This window comes from Astatotilapia calliptera, chromosome 1, assembly GCF_964374335.1.
Source record: "Astatotilapia calliptera chromosome 1, fAstCal68.1, whole genome shotgun sequence".
In the NCBI taxonomy this organism is placed as follows: Eukaryota; Metazoa; Chordata; class Actinopteri; order Cichliformes; family Cichlidae; genus Astatotilapia; species Astatotilapia calliptera.
The window spans coordinates 17,877,123-17,903,268 of record NC_137422.1 but is presented as its reverse complement, the minus strand read 5'-3'; the positions used below and the strand labels follow the sequence as shown (position 1 = coordinate 17,903,268).

The 26,146-nt window shown below is 39.9% G+C and overlaps 1 protein-coding gene across 3 annotated transcripts in view; it reads left to right on the top strand.

The window, feature by feature from the left end:
- Positions 1 to 26,146, top strand: part of gpc6a (glypican 6a) — a 158,139-nt gene that overhangs the window by 62,488 nt on the left and 69,505 nt on the right. For all 3 annotated transcript variants that reach the window (XM_080292633.1, XM_026165760.2, XM_026165750.2), the window contains exons 3-4: positions 5,440 to 5,831; positions 20,382 to 20,547. In XM_080292633.1, coding sequence (XP_080148759.1) covers positions 5,440 to 5,831; positions 20,382 to 20,547 — 558 coding nt within the window. The remainder of the gene's footprint in view (positions 1 to 5,439; positions 5,832 to 20,381; positions 20,548 to 26,146) is intronic.

Sequence of the window (26,146 nt, the reverse complement as noted above, 5' to 3'; positions counted from 1 at the left end):
TAATAGCTTGAACATGCACAGAATTTGGAAATGCACTCGGGCAGTGGGAAGAATACTTTGTCCTCAGTCGAATGGATGTTAAGGAACGTGCTGCACCTCACACACAATAGGCTTAACAAAAAACAACATTCCCATCAAAGAGCTATTGTTACTTGAGTTTTAAAAAAGCAAGAAAAATTCTGACGTCCCATTTACTTCTGGTTTTTAGTTCATAAAGGCGTGAATAACAGAAAACCATCCAAACCAGCTGTTCAGTGTCATTTAACAGTATTTTAACTGGGAAATCAATAAATGCAGTCATACAGTATTCCTAGGTTTGGGTGTAGTGAGCTGCATATAATCACAGGAACCCAGAATGTCATTAGCTGGTGCCACTGGCTCTCACCTGCGTATGTAAAACACTGTCAGCGTCATTTACAGTAAGTAGTCCGAGTCCTGAGGGCGTTTTATCGGGTTATCTTATCTAATTATTATCTTTCAGCAGTCACTTTACTTAACCTGACACTTCTGCGCAGAATAGTGTGTAATCTGTTTCTAACCACTCATAGCATTGCCGGGGACCACGTTAGGCCGTGTAGAACTTGATTAAATTTGTGAGTTCAGTTTCTTTAGCAAAATTTATCTTATTCCTTTGGCCATTTATTTCAGGGAATTAACTGCAATGTACTCATCTTTCACTGCCTCACTATTTTTATATTCAAAGTATTCAAAAGGTATGTGGACAATTTTTTATGCAAGGAACGCTACTGTCTATAGCACTGTCTTAGTCTACCTAAACCTGTATCACACAGGTTTGTGGCATTTACTATAAATGGGCTCTTTTCACTCATTTCATAATGTCAGAGCTCATCATGTGAAGGTCATGTTGCATTTCTGGAGTAGTTTGCACTTCATGTGCTCATGTGGTGATGCTGCTCGGAAGGACCCTGCAGTGTCAAGTAGTTTTAAATGAATCCTCGACCAACTAAAAGAATATCCTATTTTTTTTTTGTCCCGTTTGGATCTTTAGCCATCAGAATTGTTGTCTTAAGGCCAAGAAAGATGCCAAGCGGATTTACTTTACCAAGTGGATCATCGTGGCCTTGGGTCCATTTGATTGACCTTTATTATAATTATGTATTTATTTTATTTTATTTTCAGTTGATACAGACGGGACAGACATGACTGGGGGATAGGACAGGGAGAAAGAATGAAAGAAAGAGAGGGAGAGAAAGAAAGAAAAACAGAGGGGAGAAGAGACGGCGAGAAAGGGGGGGAAGGAAGAAAGAAAAACAAACAAAACACTTGGATCACCTGAATGGAGAAAAAAAAACAGAAGAGAAAACAAACAAAAAAGAGCAACATAATAAATACAGCACCATCACAATAAACTAGCTAGCAGTAGATAACAGTAGATACTAAATATTAAACGCTATTGTGCAGCACGCAAGATAGACAGCACATAATGTTCTTTGAGGCAGCAGCCAAGAAAGCTGTAGTCCGCGTCTGTGAACACCTGTGTGTACACCTGTGTGCATACCTGTGTGGATCAGCACGCTTGTATTCCAAAGGTTTCTCCATGTAACGATCTGCTAGGGAGTGTGGGGAGCCATAGCCCCGTCCACCAGGGTATGAAGCAGGTATGGAGGAGATCCAGGCCCCAGATATCCAGAGGCCCCAGAGTACAAGGACCCGAGGAGGACCACCAAAGGGGGGGAACCGTGCCACCCTCCTGGGAAGAGCTGAGTTGAGCCCCAAACGAGAGGTCACCCAGCAGCCACGGAGCAGAGGCCAGAGGGGTTTGCAGTGGCGTGCCCGCGGGCTCTGCCGGCAGCCAGCTGTACCAGAGAGGACTGAGCTTCAGGCCCAGAGGCCTGAGGGCATCCCACCCCCTGGAAGGGGCCCAGCCGGGCCACAGGCGCCAGGCCCCGCCAATCGGCCACCAAGAGTGAGCCGGTACATACATGAGCGCCCAGCCCCAGTCGACAAGAACCACCAACACACCAACGCCTGTGGGCATCAGCCACCGGCAGGGAGTGTGGTGAGGGGAGATAGGCCTCCGTACTTTAGAGGGCCTGAGATGTACCCAGAGAGGTTGAGTCTAAGACCCAACCTGACATATAGACACAGACGAACAGGCACACGCAGACACAAACGTGCATTCCCACCCCCATATACACAACCAAATACTCGGCACTCACCCAACGTGTAGACAGACACAAATAGACACTGCACAGACAGTCACACTCCCCAAACATACTCTATATCCCAGGTCCAGGTACCCCCGCCCCCAGAGGGGCAAGCCGCACCTAGACCCAGGAGATGTAACCCTTCTCTCTGGGGTGGAGGCAAGCGGACCACTTCCTTATCTGCAGTAGCAGGGAGGCCCCGCATCCCAGACCCCAGTCTGACGGCCAGCACCTCCTCCCAGCCCCCCAGCCCTGACGGCTGAAGACCTCAAACCTCCCTACGCCCGCTCATATATAGTGTTGCTGTGTGCTGTTCTAAAGTGCATTTAAAACTCAGGAGAGCATGGTACTAGCTTCCTCTCAGAGAGCAGCACGGCTCCTCCTGAAAACCCTTAGTGTCTAAATGCATTTAAAATTGAGGGTAGGGCACCAGCGCCAGAGGTGGGTTGGAGTACACCGACCATCCTCTGGATTGGATGCTGTAAAACGTGCCCACCCCCAAGGCCCTATATGTATGTGTTATGTGAGAGTGGGAGTAATGTGGATGTCTAGGTTGCAGAATAAAATTGAGGCACAGGCGGCCAGAAGGGGACAGAGGGGAAGTGCCTCCCCTGCACCCTGGTGACATACCTGCACCCCAAGCCCTGCGTGTGTGGATGGGTGTGGTAGAGCGGGAAGAGGGAGGTAGCTGAGGATGGGGAAGGAAGAAAGGGAGGGGCAAGCGGCCCGCTGACCCCAGTAGGCACCCCCACACTCTGGAACCCACCAGGGCAAGGGGGCCCAGGCCCATCCGGACCGGGGCCCGCAGCAGCAGCACCGCCCAGCCCCACAGAGTCCGGGGCAGCCCACCCAACTCCACCCCAGAGAAAACTGCACCCACCCCATCATCCAATCATCTCCCAAACTACACAAGACAATAGATGCCTAGGTTGAGTTCATTCTCCACCTCTCCTAAATCTCTCCCCCCCACCTGCAGAGTGAGCTCCTGTAGTGAGGAGACCACCTGCAAAGATATAACAGCCTCCCCACCAGTTAGAGAGCCCCCTAGTTGGGCCGATGCACCAGAGGTCCCCTGCACTGGGGCTGAGTCCCCCTGCACCCACCCGCCCACAGCCCCGGCGACACAACAACCAGAACCCAAGCCCCAAGGCCCAGCCAGCACCCCAGACCGGGGGCGGAGCACCCCCAGACCCCCAAGCCTCCACGCCCGTCCCGGACCCACCCAGGGGCAGCCAGGCTACCAGGCCAGTAACCGACGTCCGCCAGCACAGACCCTCCCCCATCTCAGAATATGCTATTTATGCTCAAACTACCCTTAATCATATATTTCGAAATACTTCAGAATATATTAAGTGTAAATCATTTTAGGTTAAATATCCACATGTTGGGCTGCAAATGCGCATGAGTTTCCACATTTACCACTCAGTGTGTGAGCAATTTAAATGGTACGGATACAATAGCACGCGCAATACACAAGGGCTTATGTGTCCTTGATTCAGATCTAATTGGAAAAATGGAGTGGAAAAGGCCCTGCAGGCTGCTAATATTTAAACAAATGTTGGTGTAGTGGCAGGTCATTTAGCTGCAAAGAAACTAGAATGAGTCACTAGGGATTAGACTGATAGCAATTTCAGGTATGTGGACACGTCGTACCGTTTGCACACACACAAAAAAATGCAAGGAATACAAAGTTGGTCATATGGCATATGTCAGCTGTAAGTGCTGCAGTTGACATATGGTGACACTGGTGCAGATATGTGGATTATTCAGATGTCATGGCCAGGAGCTCATTTAAACATTACTTTTATACATGAAGAGCTTAAATATGTATACTGACTCTTGTGATGCACTCAGGAAAGAATGATTCCAATATGTGGGGCATGATGGTCATTTTATTGTTAATCTTGTAAAATGAAACAACCGTATTCTAACGTATAGTAGATATAATATTTTTAAGAGTTCACATGATTTTTGAATTTGTTGTTTTCTTAATAATTCATAGCTAAACCCTGCTTGGCTACATGAGAACATATTCATCATGCCTTATGGGTTGTCATATTATCAAAGTAGAAACTATCATTAGAACAACACGTGCCCACCATGTAAGGTTACGACTGCTATCATTAACAATGCAAAGAAATGTCAGCCACCCAGAATACCAACCAGAAGAAGAGGCCCTCCGATGGTTTATTAGCAAGCATGACACGTAAAATGTCTGCAGTGTTTGTTTGCAAAGAAGAGTGGAGGAATATTTGACATTTGTGCTTGGAGCGACGTGTTATAATCTTCCCAACATTTACACCTATGCACTCAGGAACATGGGATCCTATTAGCTCGGCTTCAGTGAGACTCCCCAGCTAATTCTGCTTTTTTTCTCTCTCTCTGAGTTAGTACTCCAGAGATCAGGTGCTCACATGGAAGAAAGGCACTTAGACAGATGACAAAGAAACAATAATATAATTGCTTTGAATGTTAAATCTGAATTGCAAAATTTCACTCGTGAATTTCGATGTTCTTTGTGTTAACACTGATTTTTAAGCAACCTGAATCAATAACAGGCCGCTGCATGGACATGAAGTGCTCAGTAATTACAGGATGTTTGTGAAATGCAAGAATTGATGTTACAAGGTAATTAACGTAAAGGTTTATTATAAAATGACATAACGTTACATAATGTACGGCGCATATACTAACTCTGTGACAATTATACTGATTAAAAAAAGGTCGTTACAGTAAAATGTTGGCACACACTATTCAGATAATTCAAAAGGAATAAAGGCTCCGTAACACAATATTCAATTATAGGCCCATAGGCCAGCTGCCTCAGTGGACAAATAAATTGTTTCAGTGAGAAACTAATGCGTCTGGGAATAATGGTGGGTGCCCAGGATGATAATGTATACTAGTGTCTGTGTCTAAAACTTATGAATATTTTGTTACAGTATGCAATCAGAAACTTTACATTAATCATTCATAGTCCTTGTGGCCCATTATTTCTGCTATTAAATTATTAATGCCTTGAGCTGACTTTCTTCACATAATCAAGTACCTATTGTTGGCTGCTATACATTGCTCCTGTATATGCAGACAGGGCCATAAAATAAGCCACTGAATTACCATAGATACAACAGGCATACTTCGATAGATGTTCTCATCCCTTTGTTTGGTTTACGCTGCGGGAAAGAAGATGGTAAATATCATGTGGTGACCCAGCTTTGTGTCTTTTCTATCCCCTTTTCTCTCCCATCTCCCAAAACATCCATAAATATAGAGTTTTTCTTGGAACTGCTGGACAATTCTGAGAAGTCACTCAACAGTATGTTCACACGGACATACGGGAAGCTGTATATGCAGAACTCTGAAGTATTCCAGGACCTGTTCACTGAGCTAAAGCGCTACTACACGGGGGGCAACGTCAACTTGGAAGAGATGCTAAATGACTTCTGGTCCAGGCTGCTGGAACGCATGTTCCAGTTACTTAACTCCCAGTACCACTTTACAGATGACTACCTGGAGTGCGTCAGTAAATACACAGATCAGCTAAAGCCTTTTGGAGACATTCCCAGAAAACTTAAGGCCCAGGTCACCAGAGCATTCATCGCTGCAAGGACGTTCGTCCAGGGGTTAATGGTGGGCCGGGAGGTTGCCAACAGGGTCGCTAAGGTGAGTTTAATTTTTTTTCTCATGGCTGCTTTGAGTGTGATGTTGCTTTGTGACTGTTTAGCACTGCTGGCTTTAGCTTTAATGCAATAAACATTAGAACATATCCTTTAACATGACAACTTTCTGTGGATATGTTTGATCCCCAGGTCGTTTCATGAGATTTAAATGCTTTGCAGCTGTTTAAGACATAGGCATAGACTTTATTTAATCCCACACTGGGGAAATCCACTTGTTACAGCAGCACAGGGGACTCAAGGAAAAAGGGGATTATACATATATTAGAAAAACAATAAAAAACAGAAAAAAAAGTGTACAAAAAAAGCCAAAATACATGTACAGATGGTTACTATGGTTTTGTCATTATGCATCTTAAACAATTGCAAATGAATAATAGTTCATGCACAGACCGGATGTGGAGGGCAGTTTGAGACATTTTTCATAGATATATGTGGTGATGCAGACGGTTTGATATGCATTCATTATTTTACTCCTTCACAAAGAGCAAAGCTTTGCAAAAAGGGAAAATGTTAAAGCACAGGTCAGCTGAGATTTCATGTTGGAATTGTGTTTGCATTGTTCGTCTTTGCAGTTTGTATTTTGTCATGTTTTTTTTTGTTTGTTTGTTTGTTTTTCAGTGTGCATAAGTAAAAATTTGCTTCATTTCAATGTGACAGTTTATTTAAAACTAATTAGTGTTTCGTCTGAAATCTTAGTAGATTGGATTGTAAAATAAGTATATATTTAAGACTGTTATCAAATCCTGAAGATTTCAAATGTTTTTTTTCAAAGGCTTAGAGGATACGTTTTCTAATTCCACGGTTAACACAGAAAGTTATGCAACAGTTTTTAGTGGACATCAAAACTATGAGATATGATATAACCGCAGCTGTTTGCAGATTGGCACGATTCAAACACCGGTATTAATGATCCGACTTGAGTTATTTACATTTGGATTCCATCATTCAGTTTAAAGGAGAGTGGGCTTCTGAAAACTGTGGAAATAGATGTGGAAGGTGGGGGCTGAGAGAGCTTAATTAAACAGTTTCATTTTGAAGCCAGTTTCTTCTAGTTATAGTCATCATCAGCTTTTGATTCTGTTTACAATTTATAAAACACAAAAAAACGCATTCTGGATGATTTGTGAGCATGAGATTAAAAGGCACGTTCTAAAGAAAATACTTTTTATATACTCTAAACACGTAACACCTTTAAGGCTTACTGAAACAGATTTGTCCTTAAAATAGAAACAAAATTTTTAGTTTCTGCTATTTTGCAGAGGCCTTAAAAGATTTAATTAAATGACTGAGAAATCATAACAATAATTTTAGTCTGGAAAGTGCTCGCCCTTCCAAAAGTAATATTCTTCACCTGCTTTTAGACATAAATCATATCAAACTAGATGCTCATAAGTTCAAACATTAAGTTTTAAAAATGTCTTCAGAGTTCAGCAGCGATTCGATTCGTTTCCTTTTTAGCTTAAAGCTCGCCGTGCCTTTCAATTCGACAAGGGAGAGAAACTGTAAGAAGAGCAAAGAAGAAGAAAGTGGATGCAAGAGTGGCAGGGCAAAAAAAAGAAATGATCTGTGCAGTTCACTTTTATGTTGGAGGCTTAACTCCCTGTGTAAAGTTGAGACAGATCATAGAGTGTGAACACAAGTGAATGCATTAAATTTATATTAGAACTTTGGTCTGTGACTGCATAAAAAGTAATGTTTAGACAAAAGCCTACACAGTCAACCTTCACCTATGGTAATATTTCACCTAAGTTATCTGTTTCACTGTGAAGAGCAATTTTTAGGGTATTTAGTTGCATCTTTTTCATAACTTGGATGACACTCAGATCTACTGCTGCAAAAAATGACAGGGAAATTGGTGCACTAATGTTTCTTAAGTACAGTGAATACTCGAAATGCTGATGCTTTTCAGAAATACAATGTGAACAGCAAGCTAGAATACAGTAGGCTATTTTTCTTTGGCAGTTAAGCTAAGCTGGAGTTTGACTTTCTTTGCATAAGTGAAATCATGTTGCTTCAAGTCCCACAACATCATTTCAGTCATCTCACAAAAACTAGGACTAATATATTGTAAGGTTTATTCAAATCCTTACTTTAGATAATTACAGCACAGTACTGTAATGTTCTTTAAAATAATTTTAAAAAGTGTTGTAGTCGATGCACTGCAGAGTTTCATGCTGACAAATAGAGCTGCCAGCAGTTCACTGTAATTCAGCAGGAAGCTTTGTTACAGTGTACACCGTATTACGACTTATAAGAAGTCACATCATACTTAACCACAAGAAATGGTTACATTGAAACTCACTGTCTAATTTCTTCATATTTTTTCATTAGATCAAAAACCAAATCATCCCTTAATTTATATTTTATCTTTGAACTTCTACCATCAGTGTGATGTACAATCAGTTTCCCCCAGTGCCCCACCCTATACTTGCACTATTTCACAGGATTGTGAATTTTCCACCTCAGTATTATGTACATATTAAAGTGCTATGTCATATTCTGCTGCCGTGTATAATCCCTAAAGAGCTGGTCATTTTTAATGCTCATAATGTCTTTTAGCTTACTACTGAGCTAGTCACCATTCCCTTAGTGGCATAGCCATTTCAGAGGAAGAGTTAAAATGAGCACATCTATACATCTGTCCTAGGCCCAAATGGCACCGCCACTCTGGATCAAATCCCATATTCCCTTCTTCCTCATCAATTATGAAGCGGCGCCTGGAAACACTGTGGCATTGCTGAAGGCTGTCAGGCCAGTGAACAACCGAAGAAGTCGAGGTGAAAAGTTGTTTGACATGACAAATCACCTTGACCTGAGATTCACCCTCAGTGCCATGCTGTTTTCAGTGGCACTGCACACATGCATCTCCTTACCGCACACTGTTAGAGTAAATAGCAATGTAAAACTTCTTGGGTTTAAGCACATTATTGCATCCCGTTCAATTGTAGATCCACAAGGATCCGAGACTTTTTATATGCTTTATGGCAGAATGCAGTTTTGTTTTTTGAGTTACTACTGCAATTACTACAGCTTCATAAATCAGTGTTTGGTCATTTGGCAGTGTGTTTTATTAGCAGACCATTTGCGAACAAATAGTGTTGAAAAATACCTCAGAGCTAGACTGCAGTGACAAACACACCATCTGTCACGAAGGTAGAATTCTGTGCTCTGATTCTGCTGTAAGTTTACTTAAAATTATTCTGAGGAGAAGCAAAAGTCAGCATTACTTTACAGTAAATACTTTTTTTACAGAATAAATGATAAATCGGTGCATATGTACGTATAAAGATAGTTTAGTGAAATGAAAATTTATAAACTTTTTATTGTCCCTGATGGATTGGCATCATCGAGATTGTGCTCAATTTCATCATTCTAGCTTGTCCAGTTGACAAAAGAGTCTCACTACAAACTCTATTTACAGGCGGTCTTAGACGATGGAGTCTTTTCACTTGCCATTGATTTTTTTTCTTTTTTTTTCACACATGTGCTTTACAGGTTGCTAGTGAAAGATCATTAGACCAACAGGTTTGTCAGGGACATTGCAAACAAACGGTGAAATAAATCGTCTGTTGCTACAGGTTTTGAGTCTCATTTATATGTAAAGTGCCGCACGCTGCAAATGATGCTTAGTGGGTAACTCTAACAACACTGGGGCTTAAATTCAAATATACAAACTGATCATTAAATGTTTAAAACTCGAGGTTGTAGAATGGAAAAACACGCTTTGTCCATGTGATGCCTGCCTTCAACCAGCTGTCTGTTTAATTTTCCATGTTACTTTGCATCCGGATTTTGCTCCAATACGATGAGCCGTAAATATTTGCAGCTAATACACAGTGCTGTATGGTGTAAAGTCAGAGCAGGAGAGATATCACGCCATAAAATGAGATTGCACTAGACTTGCACTGAACAGTTTCCTGGACCTCGATCCTGGATTAAGAGCAGAATCCCTTTGGATTACAGTTTATGATGACCATTAGGAGTTTTATCCTTGCGGTACTTAAAACACAGTCCAACTACATTAAGACCTACTCAAAGAAGATTGTAGGGATTTGGAATTTTTGAACGGTTTAAAGTTCAGGCATTTAAAGCACTTATCACTCACTCTGCATACGCATGGGAAGCCGGCCTAGTCCGTGGTGCACTTTTGCTCACGATGATGGAAGGAAGTAGGGTATTTTGTAGAGAGGGATTTGTTTTCCCTGATGGCTTATGCTGCCACGGTGATCTCATTATACACTCATTTCCGACCACGAACTGTCAGATAATTTCACATTAAGCTCCGAGGCAGTTTCTAATCTTTACACAACATTTACCTTAGATTAATCCTCTGCCAGATTTCTTTGCTGACACGTGAGAAATATCATCATCAGTTCCATGTGCTTTCCATACGTGCTCATGTTTTGTTTGTCTGCTTTTTGAACTCGCTGCCCTACATTACTTTTAACGAATGCATTCAACATTCAGCAAAAAAAGACAGAAACACAAGCACATATTCACTGCTGACACACAGGTTAATATGTGCTTGTTTGAATTTAAACAGTCCTACTAATCAGATAGCATTTTCATTCACTTACAGAAAATGATGCCAGTCATTTTACATGTTTTCACTTTTGTTGTTCTAATCGCAGTTAGCACATTCATTTAGCTGTTGTGCAAATCACTGCCGTGTCTAAAATATGCACCAGCTGTACTTCTATACATACTAGTGGTCAGCAAAGTTGTGTTAACAGAGTTAGTTCTAAGAAAAAAAGGTCAAGTACAGTACTGTCATTTAATCTGCACACAGACAAACGGATATGTTTCTTTTTATAACATACTACATTATAAAGCCCTGAGATTTGTTTTTCTTTTCTGACTGATGCCTGTATGATGTGTGTGATATATAATGGCAAAACAGGCCACTTTTAGAACTAAACCATTTTCACACCATGAATACTAACTTTTGAGTATAAACTTAATGTCTACTTTATTAGTTAAGCCTTACTTGGAGAAATGCCTTAATTCTTCATGTCATAGGTTCAACACAATGCTGGAAACATTCATCAGTGATTTTGGTCCATGTCATACTGACATGATAGCATAACACAGTTCCTGCAGATTGGTCGGCTGCACAGCTATGATGCAAATTTCCTGTTCCACCACATCCCAAAGGTGCTCTATTGGATTGAGATCTGGTGACTGCCGAGGTCATTTGAGCACAGTGAACTCATTGGGTTATGTTCAAGAAACCAGTTTGAGGCGATTTGAGCTTTGTGACGTGGTGTGTTATCTTGCTGGAAGCAGCCATCAGAAGATAGTACACTACAATCATAAAGGAATGGATACGGTCACCAAGAATATGCACGTAGGCTATGTTGTTTGAATGAAATTTGGTACTAACGAGGACAAAGTGCTCCAAGAAAATATCCCACACGCCATCACACCACTACTACCACCAACACCACTGCCCTAAACTGTTGATACAAAGTATTATGATCCTAAGCTATCATGTTTTTTAATCCAAATTCTGACCCTACCAGCAAGATGTCACAGGACAAAATGAGACTCATCAGTGCAGACCAATTTTTATGATCCAATTTTGGTCCATGTGAATTGCAGGCTCAACGTCCAATTCTCAGCTAACAAGCATGACTGCTGTGGTCTTCTGCTGCCCATCTGCTTCAGCATGTAACATGTTGTGCATTCAGACATGCTTTTCTGCATACCCTCATTTTAATGAGCGGTTATTTTAGTTACTTTTGCCTTCCTATCAGCTCAAATCAGTGTGGCCATTTTCTTCTAACCTCTGACATCAGCAAAGCATTTTCTTCCAGGTAACTGCCGTTCATTAGATTGTCTCTTTTTGGACCAGCCTCTGTAAACACTAGAGATGGTGGAGGAGACTCACAACTACATCAGCAGTTTCTGAAATACTCAAACCAGCATGTGTGGGACTGCCAACCATCTCACATTCATAGTCACAAAAATCACCTTCTTCCCTTTTCTGATGCTCAGGCCATTTGAGTACAGTGAACATACATGTTCAAGAAACCAGTTTGAGATGATTTGAACATCAGCTGACATCAGAAGATGGCTGCTTCCAGCAGATAGGCGGGATGGGCGTGGTCAGCAACAATACTTAGTTAGGCTTTGGTGTTTAATTGGTCATCTTCATCATGTCTATTTTCAAACGAGTTGCTATCATGTGACTGGCTCATCATGTGAAAAAAGTCGCTGGGTTATCTCTTAGTTAGTAGTCTCTTAGTAGTTTGATTATGTTGTTCTGTATATACGCGTGCTATTGGAGTTTGGACCACTTCAGACATGTTTCATCCCACAGGTCATGGGCTGTAGAAGTACAAATGACTTTAATGCTAGTATGATCATTTTTATATTCATCGGCTAAATAGCAATTTCAGGGCAAGCTAGTTCGCATTCGAAAGTATATAAAGAGAATTCATTCACACACATCAAACAAGCTGAAAACAGAAATATAACAATGTTACAAAGTAACTGTTTTGCTGGAACAAAACAGTTACTTTTATTATGTGTATTATATCTAGGACCCCCTGGGAATGTGGTTGGACATTTTTCATTCATTTCTCACATTTGCAGACAAAACAATTAGCCAATTAAGAGAACAAAAACAACTGCCTGATAGAAAACAATAATGACTCCGATTCTTAATTGAAAAGGAAATTGCCATAGAGGAAATAAGTTCATGTAATCACACCTCAAAAGAGATGCACATAATGCGAACTGCAGTATGCTTTGACACTGCAGACAATGCCAGTGGAGCTGGTTGTGTTTTTACAGATTGCGTTAGCAATTAAAGATGTATCACTTCTAGCTGAAGATACAAAATGCCTTAATTTGATTAAGAAAATGTGACTGCGTTCATGTGATTTTGTAGTTCAGCGTCTTTACTTGTAATTAATATGTTGCAAAACCAAACAGTGAACGAGAGCAGTCTGACAGCAGATTCTGCTCAGGGCAGATTAAGTGACCTGCTTCGTGAGCGAGTGTCCATGTTTCTTAGCCGAGGCCCACACAGATACAGATGCACCAGACGGACTTCCTCTCTCACTCTCTCTCTCTCATGCATGATCCCTCCTCTCTCGCTCTCTGTCTGTCTCCTTCTCTCTTGCTGGCTCACAGCTCACACAGCTTGCCGGGGATAAGGCCTCAGCCACAGTGCTGTGACGGCAGATGGCAACTGGCTCAAAAGGGTTGGCACGTCATCGGGAAATGTGCTGCACCAAAGATGTCCTTTTTAATTAAAAGATTTTGATCTGTAGTGAACTGCAGAATGTTGGAAAAAAATGAAAGACAGCATGTGGTCTGAAATACAAGAACATTATAAGAACGGATAATAAAGAAATATACTGTATCCTCCTCTCTTCAGTAGTCTGTGCCGTCTTCCATTCAGCATTGAATACTCTGAAGGGCACAGTGAGCCAAGTACAGAGTGGGTGGAAATTTGGAACAAAATACAAAAGGGTGGCAATTTGTCAAAAAAATTTAGAAAAATGATCCATCAAGTTTTAACATGTCCTATAAAATACCTCTTATCCACCTCTCATCAACTTGTGAAAATATGTCATCCGACTGGAGCAGCCCACATCACTCTTATGACAACTTTTTGCACCTTGATTTAAAGTGTATGGCACCACATCTTTATTTAACAAGCACTTAGAGAAGGTTGTCAGCAGCAGTGTTGTGACATTTGTTCAGAGGTTTCTTGGCAGCACAGAGACTTGTCTGCCCCTGACATTCAGGCTGGGCTGCAGACCTTTAGAGTCAGCTGGACAGAGGGTGAGTGCTACGCTATAATCCAGGAGGCAACACGACAGATGGATAACAATGTAGTATATGAAGGTTTTGTACTCACTAGAGATGGTGAATCGCTCATGGTACGCCGTGCCTAGTCAATGAGCAGCGTGAGGTTGATTTTTAATGTGTTTTCCCTTGTCGTTGTAAATTAAAGAAACAGACCCAACTGCTGCTCCAGACATGCTACATAACATGGAATATGTCAGGACAGATCAACGGTTGTGCCCACGTCTCAACAAAGACAGACACTTGAGCTGACTTGAGTGGGTCACAGGGGTCCCCCAAGTACCACTGTGTTGTTTCATTGAGGCACAGATGCTCACATGTGGATTATTCTGTCTGTTTCAGACATTCATCGATTTGACAGCAGCTGATTTTAGTGCAGCCCCTCTGGAATTGTCTTGGCTCCAGCTTACATTTAACATGCGGAGTGGAGGGAGACTGAAGTTTATGGAGGAGCACAGAAAGAAGGTGTGATTAGTATGAAGTGCTGAAAACCGGGTTTTATTTTCTTTTTTTTTTTTCTTTTTTTTCTTTTTTTTGGCCTGTCCCGTTTGGCTCTTTTGCATCAGAATTGTTGTCTAAAGGCAAAGAAAGATGCCCAACGGATTTACTTTACCAAACTGACCATCCCAGCCTTGCCGTAATGGTCCATTTGATTCACCTTTTATTGTTTATTTTATTTTCACTTAGTGAATACGGGACAGACTTGACTGGGGGAAAGAAGGGGAGAAAGAAAGAGGGAAAGAGAAACAGCTGAGAAGAGGGACGGGGGAGAAGGGCAAAAGACAAAAACCAACAGAACGGGCAGAGAAAAAAAAATGCACATATCAATCACCTGGATCACCTGCTGAGAAAGAAAAAAGAAAGCAAGCAGAAGAGAACAAGAGTAATAGAATAAACAACATCACAATGATATATGGGAATATGACAGTAAATACTAAATGTTAAACATTATTGTGCAGCACATAAGATCAACAGAACACAGTGTGCTTTGAGGTAGGAGCCAAAAAGGGTGTAGTTTGTGGGTGTGATCACCCGTGTGTACACCTGTGAGCATGGACGCGCTTGTTTTTTGTTTTTTAAAAGGTTCCTTCATGTAATAATCTGCTAGAGGGTGTGGGGGGGCCACAGCCCCGTCCTCCAGGGCGTGAAGCTTCATACCGGGTTTTATTTTCAATGACAACTTTGGTGCATTTATTTTGCCTGGTCTGTATGTACTAACGTACTATAAACATAAAGTTTACTTTGTTTTTGTTACTTTGTTACCTTTTTTTTTTTTTACCTTAGCTGCCCCGTTAAAATGTAAATCTAAGTAAATGTAAGTCTCTAAATGTATTTCTAAATTGTACTATAATGTATTTCTATTATATTGTATTACCATGTGTTTGTAAATTGGATTATTTTTTAATTAGAGCATAATTATTTGTTACTGACCATGTATGGCATTTGCCGCTGTGACAAATACGATACAATTCTAACATTGTTATACATTACTGCTACATCAACGTCTTATAATTTGACTGGATACGGGAGTATACGGTACATGTAAGATACATAGACACAGGTAATAAATATACATAAAAAATACATACAAAATGTCTACCTACAATTCAGGACATCTGTTGGCACCTCCCACAAGGACCCATATGAGTATTTTCTGCTCTGACACCCTTGTGATTAAGATGTGGCTATGTTTAGAGAAGTAATACTACTTGGTTGGGGTCAGATCACCTTCATGGTTAAATGAACTGCAATACTTTTCAGGAGAGGGCAATTTGGCAAGCCATTACAATGAAGCTTGTTCATCACCAAAATGGTTCCCATGCTCCCCAAAAACCTTTTTTTTTTTTTTGTTATCTCTCAGATTGGATCGTTTCTACAAGGAGTAGCTTGTGCATAAGCGTGACTTTTTTAAATATTAGTTTATTTTAAAGTAGCTTTTCTCACAGTATGTTTAAAATAAAAGTATGAGTTCGACAAACATAAAAACAATTTGATCAGATTTTCCTTGCAGCGTGAAATTGCTAATCGTCTTCTTACAATTTGCATTTCCTGTGACTTATGGAATTAATATCAGATGTTTATTGCAATATCCCTTAATGTTACCCTTTGGTTAGGAAGAAATAAGTGGTTAAGTTTTACACGGAGATTTATGCAACCAAGCACATGTTTCTCTTCGTAGCAGATGGTAGTCTTATTTGCACAGTAACAAATCACTCATATTGCCATTGACACTAATGGCTGTGGAATTGAGTGGGGACACTGGGGCAGCAATGCAGTCTTACATCCATGTCCAATCAGTGCGAAGCAACACAACCTGTCACAATAATTATGACAGAACTATTGAGACAATTTTTTGGCAACAGTCTCACCGTCCCACAAGTGTTCCCCTTGATTGGCCTTGGTAGCTTGCAAAGTCATTGTCATTTCTCACAACTTCATTACTTGGTGGCACAAAGCAATTTCCATCGTCTTTGCTTCTCCTACTTTGTTGCCCCTAAAGGGAGCTCACACCGTGTAAGCATGGCAACACCTTGTCGGAGAGACAAGGTGATATCTTCCGAGTGTCTTTCAGAGTTATCCCTTATTTTAATGGTAACGCTTTTTATTCGTATTCTAATGATTTACCCATCATTGATGTGTCTTATTGCTGATTGAATTCAGGTGTGTGTAATGTCTCCTGACTGTGGCCCCTTATGGGGCTGTGCTGTTGCCCATAAGGCTCATTGCATTTATAATCTTGCACTTTAAATTCTTGGTAATGTTTACGCTTACCTAAGGAGCTGACCACATCTTCAAGCAGGCTAATGAGTTGGCTGCTGTTTGTGGCTCATCCCATTCTTATAGTCTATTTACTCACACACTGTCCTTATGTAAATGCACTTACAGAACAAAGTCAATATCACATAATGTAAATATTATAATAGGTTTTGTGTCAATATATGTGAACAAAAAGGTATGCGTTTGCAAGAAAATCTACTTAAAAGTTATGAAAAGGTAAAATATTAACTATGCAGTGTTTTATCTTTAGTCACTTTAAAAAATGTAATAACTAAAGCCTAAAGTACATTATTTTTTAGTATAATAGGCACTCATATTTATCAGTTTGGGACTTTAATTAAGGTTTTTTTTTCTGCTTAAAGGATCTGAATTCGTCCTCCACGACTCCAAAACACACACAGTGACTTGCGCGCAAGCACATGCTCTCCATGCGGTGTTATCGTTGCACTTAAACATCAGATGAGTAGATTAGTGTTTTAATCTTGCTCTGGATCTGAGTCATCTCACTTCCAAGTTCTCCCCTCATCCTGCTGTGAAATATTTTATCTACTCAACTGTAAATAAGTGCTAACAAGATTATCAGATTACCCTTCATCCAGGGCACCCGGCGACTGCTGGGCACAGTAACAGCGATGATGTAAAAAAAATCCCACTAAGATAATTGTGTTAGGAGGCATCATTTTAATGCAAATTTTCCAAAGGCTCACAAAGCTTTAGGGCAGCTTAAAGCACTTTTCCCATTTGCAGTATTAACTGTATTTCTTCTATTGCCACAAAAAAGCCACATCGAATATAAAGGACGTAGTTGAAACTGGACTGTGGTTAAAAAAAAAATCCCAGTGTTTTCTCTCTATATGCTGAGAAACTGGGCCAAGTGTAATTGAATTGACTGAAGTAAGTTATTCTGACAATTTAAAAAAAAAAAGATATATTATTTAATATTTGAATAAATAATGAAATCCTTTTTACAAGTTGGGAAAAAAATTGCATGTTGATGTTGCAGATGGTGCAGGGACTATATTTTCATTATCCTCCTCTATGATGTTGCCATCATTTATACCACAACAGCGAAACAAGGAAGTTATCAAGCACAGATACTCCAAAGTCATGCTGTCAACTGGTTGTTGTTTTACAATTGTGGTTTAAACTGGATTTCATGTTGCTGCTCAGGTACAGTGACTAGGCCACTGTGAGCCAAAAGAGAAAACAAAAGGGACGAGCTCTCTCTCTCTCTCACTACGCAAAACATATTTATATGCAAATTAGCTTGTGAAACAAAAATGATTCAAATGCTCGATAGGATAACGTATTTAATCTGTGGGATTTGAGTCGTTGATGAGGGAGAGGGCAGGGGATATTTCTGAAGAAGCACAGGGATGTGGGGGGGAGTAGGATCGGAAAAGTGTCTCATCCCTGTCTCAGTCGCAGTCGATTGGTGAATTGCATGTAGCAGTCAGACTTTGTGAATTTATGTGAGATACGGATTTTTATGAAGTGCAAGTACTGAAGGCAAGGGAAGAAAACAGGCTGAGATCTAAAGATGAGAGCACTGTCACTGGAGACTGCTCTTCAAGGTCTGTAAATAGATGGCAATATATATATAAATACATATATATAGTATGATATGTATTGGATCCTGAAAATCATAAAGTGTACATTTGGAAGCAGAAAGTCTGTGGAATTTTACAGGATGTTCTCTCCAAACCAAACACTGTGATTGGCATTTAGTTGGTCCTGTTTCTGTTTCCAAGTGTGGTGACGGCACCTGCCTATTCCTTCTGTTTGTCTGCTAGTGTCTTGTCCGGTTTTCTCTCCGTCTGCTTCATCTGTATCTGTCTCTCTGTTTTCTTGGTGTTTGTTGCTCTGCATCCTTGGCAGCATCTTAGGATTTCTCCACAGCCTGTTCACTCTCAGTCTGCTCTAATGTTTCTTTTAGAAAAAAAAAAACTTCCTCGAGCTCAGTTTGTGAATCAGAAAATGTAGAAATTAAATTACAAAACTGCCCTTCGCAAAGGGTTCGATAAGGCGTTATAGTAGGCTCCTATAACAGTACACTGATCGGTGTACAGTGTGTCACTTTAAAAAACAAAGAAACAACGTAATAAATATATGAATTATTTATAAATATGTCGATTAGCAGCATTTTACTTTACACCACTATTCATTTTTAAATGGGCTATAAGACATAGTAATGTATCTGTAAGCATATTCTAACTGATTATTAATATATTTTTAACATCTACACTCCTCATCAGGGCACCATGAGTGTTGTGTGTGACTGTGGTGCGTGAGTAGAAAATAGCAAAACACTCACACACAGATTTATTTATATGTGTGTGTGTGTGTGTGTGTGTGTGTGTGTGTGTGTGTGTGTGTGTGTGTGTGTGTGTGTGTGTGTTCCAGCTCTCCAGTAGTAATATTCTCCTAATTCTGTCTATAACGCAGTGATGTCCTATTTTTTTAATGGTTTCAAATGTAACACTCTGGTTTCCCATGCATGTCAGCTTTCTAATGTGTTGTCAAATGAACCTTGTTCCTGAAAAATTCCCATATGTTCGCTACACTCCCAGAGAGATATAAACAATTTACAAGAACACATACCAGCGGATGACACGCAGCGCTACAACTGACAGCTAGCAACCCGGTTTAATGGCCTTCTTACAAGACATCGCGTGATGTCACTGGCAGATTGCAAATGTCAAAGATGGTTCATTTGATCCTTGTCGCTTGGTGCCGAGCAGCAGTGGAAGCAAATACATTAATAGCGCTCATCTCTGCCTTCTGCTTCTCTGTCTCTCTCTCTCTGCCTTTTTTCTAACATCGCTCTTGTCTTTTTTTCCCCCCAATCTCTCACACTCACGCTTCACACACAGGTGGTCTGGTCATGGTATGAGTGAAATCAAAGACAAGCTGGAATGTTAAAAACAGACGCAGGCTGTATGCAGTGTCATGGCAAAGCCTCAGATGTTGCCATGGAGCTACAGTAGTGCACTAATGCGTTCTTCTCTTTTCATTTTTATCTTCTTATATTCTTCTTTTATTTGTGCTTTATTTTCGTCGCAGGCTTTGTGCCGTCTGTCTTTGCTTTTTATTTCTTTATTTGTCTGACAGTACCAAAATTAACAGAAGTTTAAGTAGCACTAAAGTGATGAATGAATGAATAAAAATGCAGTGATTTTGTGGACTTTAAATTAAAGTCCGCAAAATCACTGCTTATGCACCAAATTGCATATATTTTATCAATATTTTTTCCACATATTTATATTGTTAGTATATATTGAATATCTGCTAAACCAAAGTGCTGCTGAATTATTTTTTATTGCTTAAATGTAAGGATACGTCCCTTTTTGGCTTAGTTAGCTTTACTTTTAACTATCCTGCTTTGCTGACCCATCGGAAACCATCCCCCCCCCCCCACACACACACACACACACACAGACACACACACACACACACTAGAAGTCTCCAGTGTGTGCTGTTCAAAATCTAAAGTCAACCATGAATACAGAGGCTGACAGGCCAATTATCAGATGTACTCCCCGTTCTGCATCCCCACCTCTGAGGGGAAGCAGATGTGAGAATCCTGTCACTTTTACTCAAGCCAGCACAGTTACATGGCCCAACAACAAAAGGCACAGCCTTCACAATAAATGGAGATGGACAGAGATGTAAACCTTGTCATGCAGTTTCATCTGCTGGATTTCCACATTTCAAGCTTCAGAAGATGCAATAGAGTGTAGTGTCCGTCCGACTTCCATCCCCTCTATAGTTTCATATAAAACTGCATTTTTGACTGCTGATGCTTTGGCATGCACTGGTGCTGGTAGAAACCTCTTGGAAAATTTTGACTACCATCAAACATTTCAACTTCTATTAGAAATAATCACCATTTCAATCCCTGACATAACTGAAAAAGCATCTCTTTGCTTTGCAGGTGAATGTAGCTCCAGCATGTGTTAAAGCCTTGACCAGGATGCTGTACTGTCCATACTGTCGTGGAATGCCTGGGCTCAAACCCTGTCCCAACTACTGTCACAACGTAATGAGAGGCTGTCTAGCAAACCAGGCAGACCTAGATTCTGAATGGAACCTCTTCATTGGTAAGATCTGAATCGAGTGCCCTTGCACCTGTTTTTCGTTTTCTCTTTCTTTGTAGGTTCGTCAACATGTGTTCAAACTTGAGCTTGTACTTCTAAGGCTGCATGTTTCTTTTCTAAGGCAGTGCCTTTGAATAGTCTCGATGGGAATTCAGTAGGATGCGCTGTGATAGATTCAGCTTTAAAGGATTTTAAAGAGACAAAACTGAAATCTTATTTGTGAAACCATTTCTTCTTTTTCTGTCTGAAATGTTGTTTGCTATTGCTGGAGCCCTGGCATAGTGCTTAAAGCTCTAGTCCCTGCTGTTTGGGATTGATAAAGGAGAGTAGATCCTAGGCAAACACATTTTCTATAGTGTTTCCAGCTGAGCATGGTGAGTAATATAGCACTTCAGTTTGGCTGTAAGCAGCCGGCTGCTGTAAGCCCTCCTGTTAAATGGATACCAAGAAGGCATATAGAGTGTTCCCTCTGGATCTTTTGTAGGCCAGTGCTTTATTTGTTATGTACCCGAATCCCATCCTCCCACCCACACTAACAGATTTTTTTTTTTTTTTTTAAATGGGGCACCATTTTTTAAGAGACATCCCCAAAGACTGTGTGTCAAGTGAACTGCACATCTAAGCTTTTTGCTGTTTTGTGACAAGCCTGTCATTTGAGAAACCATGAGATGACGAACCGTTTGTTCTCTCCGATGGCACGTCTGAAGTCTCAGATCAACATGGGCCCCCATGCACTGAATGAGATGTCTCACAGCTTTATGACATGTGTTAAAAAGTTAGTGTCTTGTTTGGTTGTGAAGAGGAAAATCTATTGTCGCAAAGGGATGATGTGCTTGACAGTAATGGGAAAAGCTGTTGTTGCAACAGAATGATGAATCTAGTTAGACCCAAACACCCTTGGGGTGTCAGAAAAAGTGTATTTTTTTTTATTCTAAATCACTTTTTTTGTGCAGACATGGGTTTTGCTTTGGAAAGCCAGTGTGTTTCATTGTATTATAATTAGAAATGCAGAACCCAGGGGATGTTTATTTTTTGCTACAAAAGATTTGTTTTTGATGTCTGGTGACATTTTGTATTTGTTATCTGTTTCTAAAGTACTGTACTTCAATTTGCTTACCATGCAGCTCACAAGAAATATTGATCTGCCTTTCAGAGACAACTTCTAAATGTATCACAGGTCAGTTCTCACCACTGAAGCATATCTTTACATTATAGAAATTTATGGATTGAACCCCTACACAATCTGTCATTGTCCTCCTTTCAAATCATCAACTATTAAGGGAGGTTAGATTAAAAGCCTTGAAGAACCCCCAGTGGCATTTACCTGTGGACCTTGCTCATGTTTAAATGTCACTATTGATACCATTGATGTTATCAGTAGTTGTATGACCACAGGAGAAGCTCAAGGCTGTTTTAGTATTCCACAGCAAGTAAAAGAGGAGAAAAAAAAGCATGTATAAAGTGCTGTTTCTTTATTTTCATTAAAATCAAACCAATAAATCTACATTTTTATTTGCTATACCAAATCTACCAAGAAAAACAATTTTTTTTTTTTCTGGCACGTAAAATAGTTACTAATGTGTTTGCAAGCGTAGTGCTCCTAACACTCCAATACACAGAAAGAAAATAAAAATATATATATATATTCACACACAATACTTAATAGTACCAATACGCCTGTAACATCTATTTTTAATGATGGTCATTTTGACATGTCACGACAGAAAAAGGCACAGATGTAGTTAGTAACATTAAGGTGAATTGGTGCCAGAGCCCTTCTGCTGTAAGACAGGCTTTGTGGCTTAAAATGAAATCATAATGTCATTTCTTACATGCCGTGTATGTCTGATATTCACCATGGAAATGTGATCTGTAATTACATTGAAGAGCACAGAAATAATGGACAAAATTTGTGAACATTTTGTTTTTACCTTTGGTTTATTTGCCAGGTAATAACTGGCAGGCCAAGTGTTTTCAGTTTTTTGGGTTTGAATAATTTATCATTTGAAGTTTTTTCTTTTTAATCTTCTTTCCTGAGAAGGATTTTTCTTATACTGAAAATACTTTGGCTTAACCAGACTTCGCTAAATGCCAGTAGATTTGCAACCTTACTGACATTAACATTATTAAACTTAATACACGTGTCATTTAGACTAATAGAAATAAAATCCTGTCGCAACAATCAGGTTCTGGCTACGTGTTATATTGCACTTTAGTGTATCTAAACCTTGAAAGGCAGATTTTAATAAGCATGACTCCATCACTGTATGAAAACAGCTTTGCTTTCATACTTTCTCTTTAAATATTTATGGAAATGTTCTTTGCATGTCTGCTCAGTCACCAAACACAAAACTCACAGTGACTTCAGTCTTTTCTCTCTCGGCACATAAAAGTTGTGTCACATCTGACAATCACAATTTATCTGCCATAAGATATGTTGTGTCTTTTGAATTGTGGAAAATGTAAAACACGGTTTGGTAATTTTATTCTTGTTTGTTTGTCAGATGATGGTTTTGGTGTTGTGGGGTTTTTTTGTTGAATAATTAATTAATTCAATATTATATTTAATCTATAAAATAAGCCAATAGGTCAAGCATAACATAGATTAAATATATCAAATCTATGCAATGCTCTTTACACCTTGTTATATATTTTTTAACCTAACCCTATTTAAGTATTAATATTGTAAGTATTAAAAGACAGTATCGCAGTGGTACTATGTAAGAGTAGGTGGTGAAATATTTTTCGTTCTATCTAGATTACACAAGTTTTTTTTTTCCCAGCAGCCATTTTGACATTAAATAGCGGATAAACGCAGCGCATAACCTTCATAATGTCCTTATAACAGTTGGGTTTTACCTACCCTTTCATATCAGAGTAACTGCTGTGAAAATAGCCTATGCCTTCGTTTTGAATAAAAGAAGAGAGATTGCTCTAAATGCTTTACAGAACCATTAAAATGTCTCTTAACACTGACAATGCCTCACCATGAGATTAGAAACTAAAATATTGGCAATCAAACAAATTAACACCAACTGCTGATTTTATTGGATACATTAAAAAAAGCAGTTTGCATGTTAAGATGTCAGCATCACATTGTATCTATGCGAGCATTAAAGCAGAAATCTGTGTAGCATTGAAACAGTAACGACCTTGGTGAATACTTTGATGTAGCCTACATATTGCTATGCAGAAGAAGAATGATCACAGCATCGGTTTCATACATATAAAGTTACAGTCACAGTACAGTAGTTTACACTTTGTAAAGGTTACTGTAATGACATTGTCACTTGCAGGCTGAAAAAAAAAAGACAGGCAGTTCATGAACAATGAGGATAAACCTGAGGAAGAAAGTGATTTACCTGCTTGTAGCTACCCGTGCTGAGTGATTTTTGTGTGTGTCTACACGTGTGTGTCTGCGTGTGTGTTCAGGGAAAGAATTCAGGGTTTGGCCGTTGGATGATCCTAGACCATCAGTCACCTGCCATTGTGACAAATTTACCCGGCTCTGCATCATGACAGACACATCATTATCATTTTTCTTGTCAGCACCTTGTTAAAATACCCTCAGAGAGACGGCGAGAGAGAGAAAGAGGAAGGGACACGCATCCTATTATTCAAACTCTACAGTAGCTTTTTAGGCTCAGGCTACATCGTGAACAACGTCATTTTTGACAAGCAAATGTTATCAGTGTAACATAACCGTCTCAGCTACATGTGGCTAAAATTAGAGACAGATAATAATTGACTGTTAACCTCTTTCTCAAATAGGAGATTTAAAAATTGCTTTGCGGCTCTAACTCCAAATGTCAGGCTTGTCACTGGATTTCACATTTCACAGTCTTAACATGAAAAGAGTTTGATGGGTGGCTTCAGTATTTTCAGCTAATTAGCCTAATTCTAGTTTAATGTTCTTGTTCAATGCCCCAGCAACCCTAGCTAATATTACCAGTTACACTCGACATACTTACTGTTTCATTCCTTCATGTTAAAAATGCAACTGAATCTGCAAACCTGGCCACAAAACACTGCTAAACAAACAACGGCTAACCAACTATAAACATCAGGGTCATTTAGACACAACTTTCAATCTGCTGCTGCTGCTTATATTAGCTTAGTTAGCTAGCTTTTAAGAGTTGATACAATTTTACAGTTACAGGCTACGTCCACATGTACATGGGTATTTTTGAAAACGCAGCTTTTTCTTTCCGTTTGGGCCTTTCGTCCACATGTAAACGGCATTTTGGATCACTGAAAACTGGGATTTTCCTGCCACAGATTTTCGAAAACTTTGTTTTTGCGTTTACATGTGGATGAGGAAAACTGAGATTTAGTCACGCAACGCCAAAGGTGTGGGGCTTGTTGACGTCGCCCTGTGCACCACGTTATTGTTTACATGAGATGAATTTCTACAATGGCGGATATAGACAAAATATACACTTAGAGTTACATATAGACACACAGTTACTGTCCCTCCATTTAGAAACTGTCATCTTTAACTTTTTCCCTCCTAGGTTCTAGACTTTCTGATCGGCCAACATTAGAGAGTAAAATGGTGAATGCTGTCAGACAAGTTGGCATCTTTTATGAAAACTATGGGTGATGTCAGCAATCGGCTTCCAAACAAAGAACTCAAAAGCAGCTTTTTTGTTTAGGGAATACACATTTTTCAACCTGGTGTGACTGAGACCTTTTGTACCAAGCTATAAACATGACTCTTAATAAGCTTAGCTTGGTATTTTAAGATGGAGCCTATTAGGATTCAGTTGCTTTTAGAGCATCTCTAAAGTGGCCACTACAGAAGCTGCATTTCTTTCATATTTCAGCCCTGGATGATGCTGCATGCACCTTTATCCACATTGCTGTTGCTGGTAGCAGCACTTTACTACCACTGAGAGACTCAGGCTCATTTGCAGTCACATCTGCTTGCTTAAATTAAGCTAATAAATAAATATTTTTATTTTTATTGAGGTTTTATATCTGATATTTGTATATTGTAAGCTTATTACTATACAATGCAGGTATGGAAATAATTAACCAAAGAAAGGCTGGGTTTTTCTCTGTCTCTCTGTTTGTTATTGTGAACAGTTTTCAGTTGGCTGCACCCACAAAGTTCAGCAGAGTTCAAATTTGCATATTTTTGCACCCCCCACTAAATAATGAAGAGCTTTACACAAAAACTGTTACAGTGATGATGTGTGGCTGAACAGGGATTAGTAAACATACTTAAAAGCATGTCCAGTGGAATTAATTAACTCTTTTAGCTTTAAATTTGGTGTGATTTGTAAAGACCATTGTAGTTTGCCAACTTCTTCCTCTGTGCTGGGCCCATAAACACATTATTTCTCCTAATTAAGATATAGACTTGTGTTGTCCTCTGGTGAGTCCTTTGACACCACAGCGTAAGTGATCCTCATTGATTTTATTTGCTCATTTCTTTTTAATTGCTAGGATTGGGTCCCCATGTAACTGTACCTTCCCACAACCCACAGTTCATGAAGCCAATGTTTTCTCCTTCCTCCAAGGAAGACTTTCCGCGATCTCTTTGAAATCATGAAGATGAACAGTGTGTCGGTGCTTTAAATGATATAGCTGTGTAACT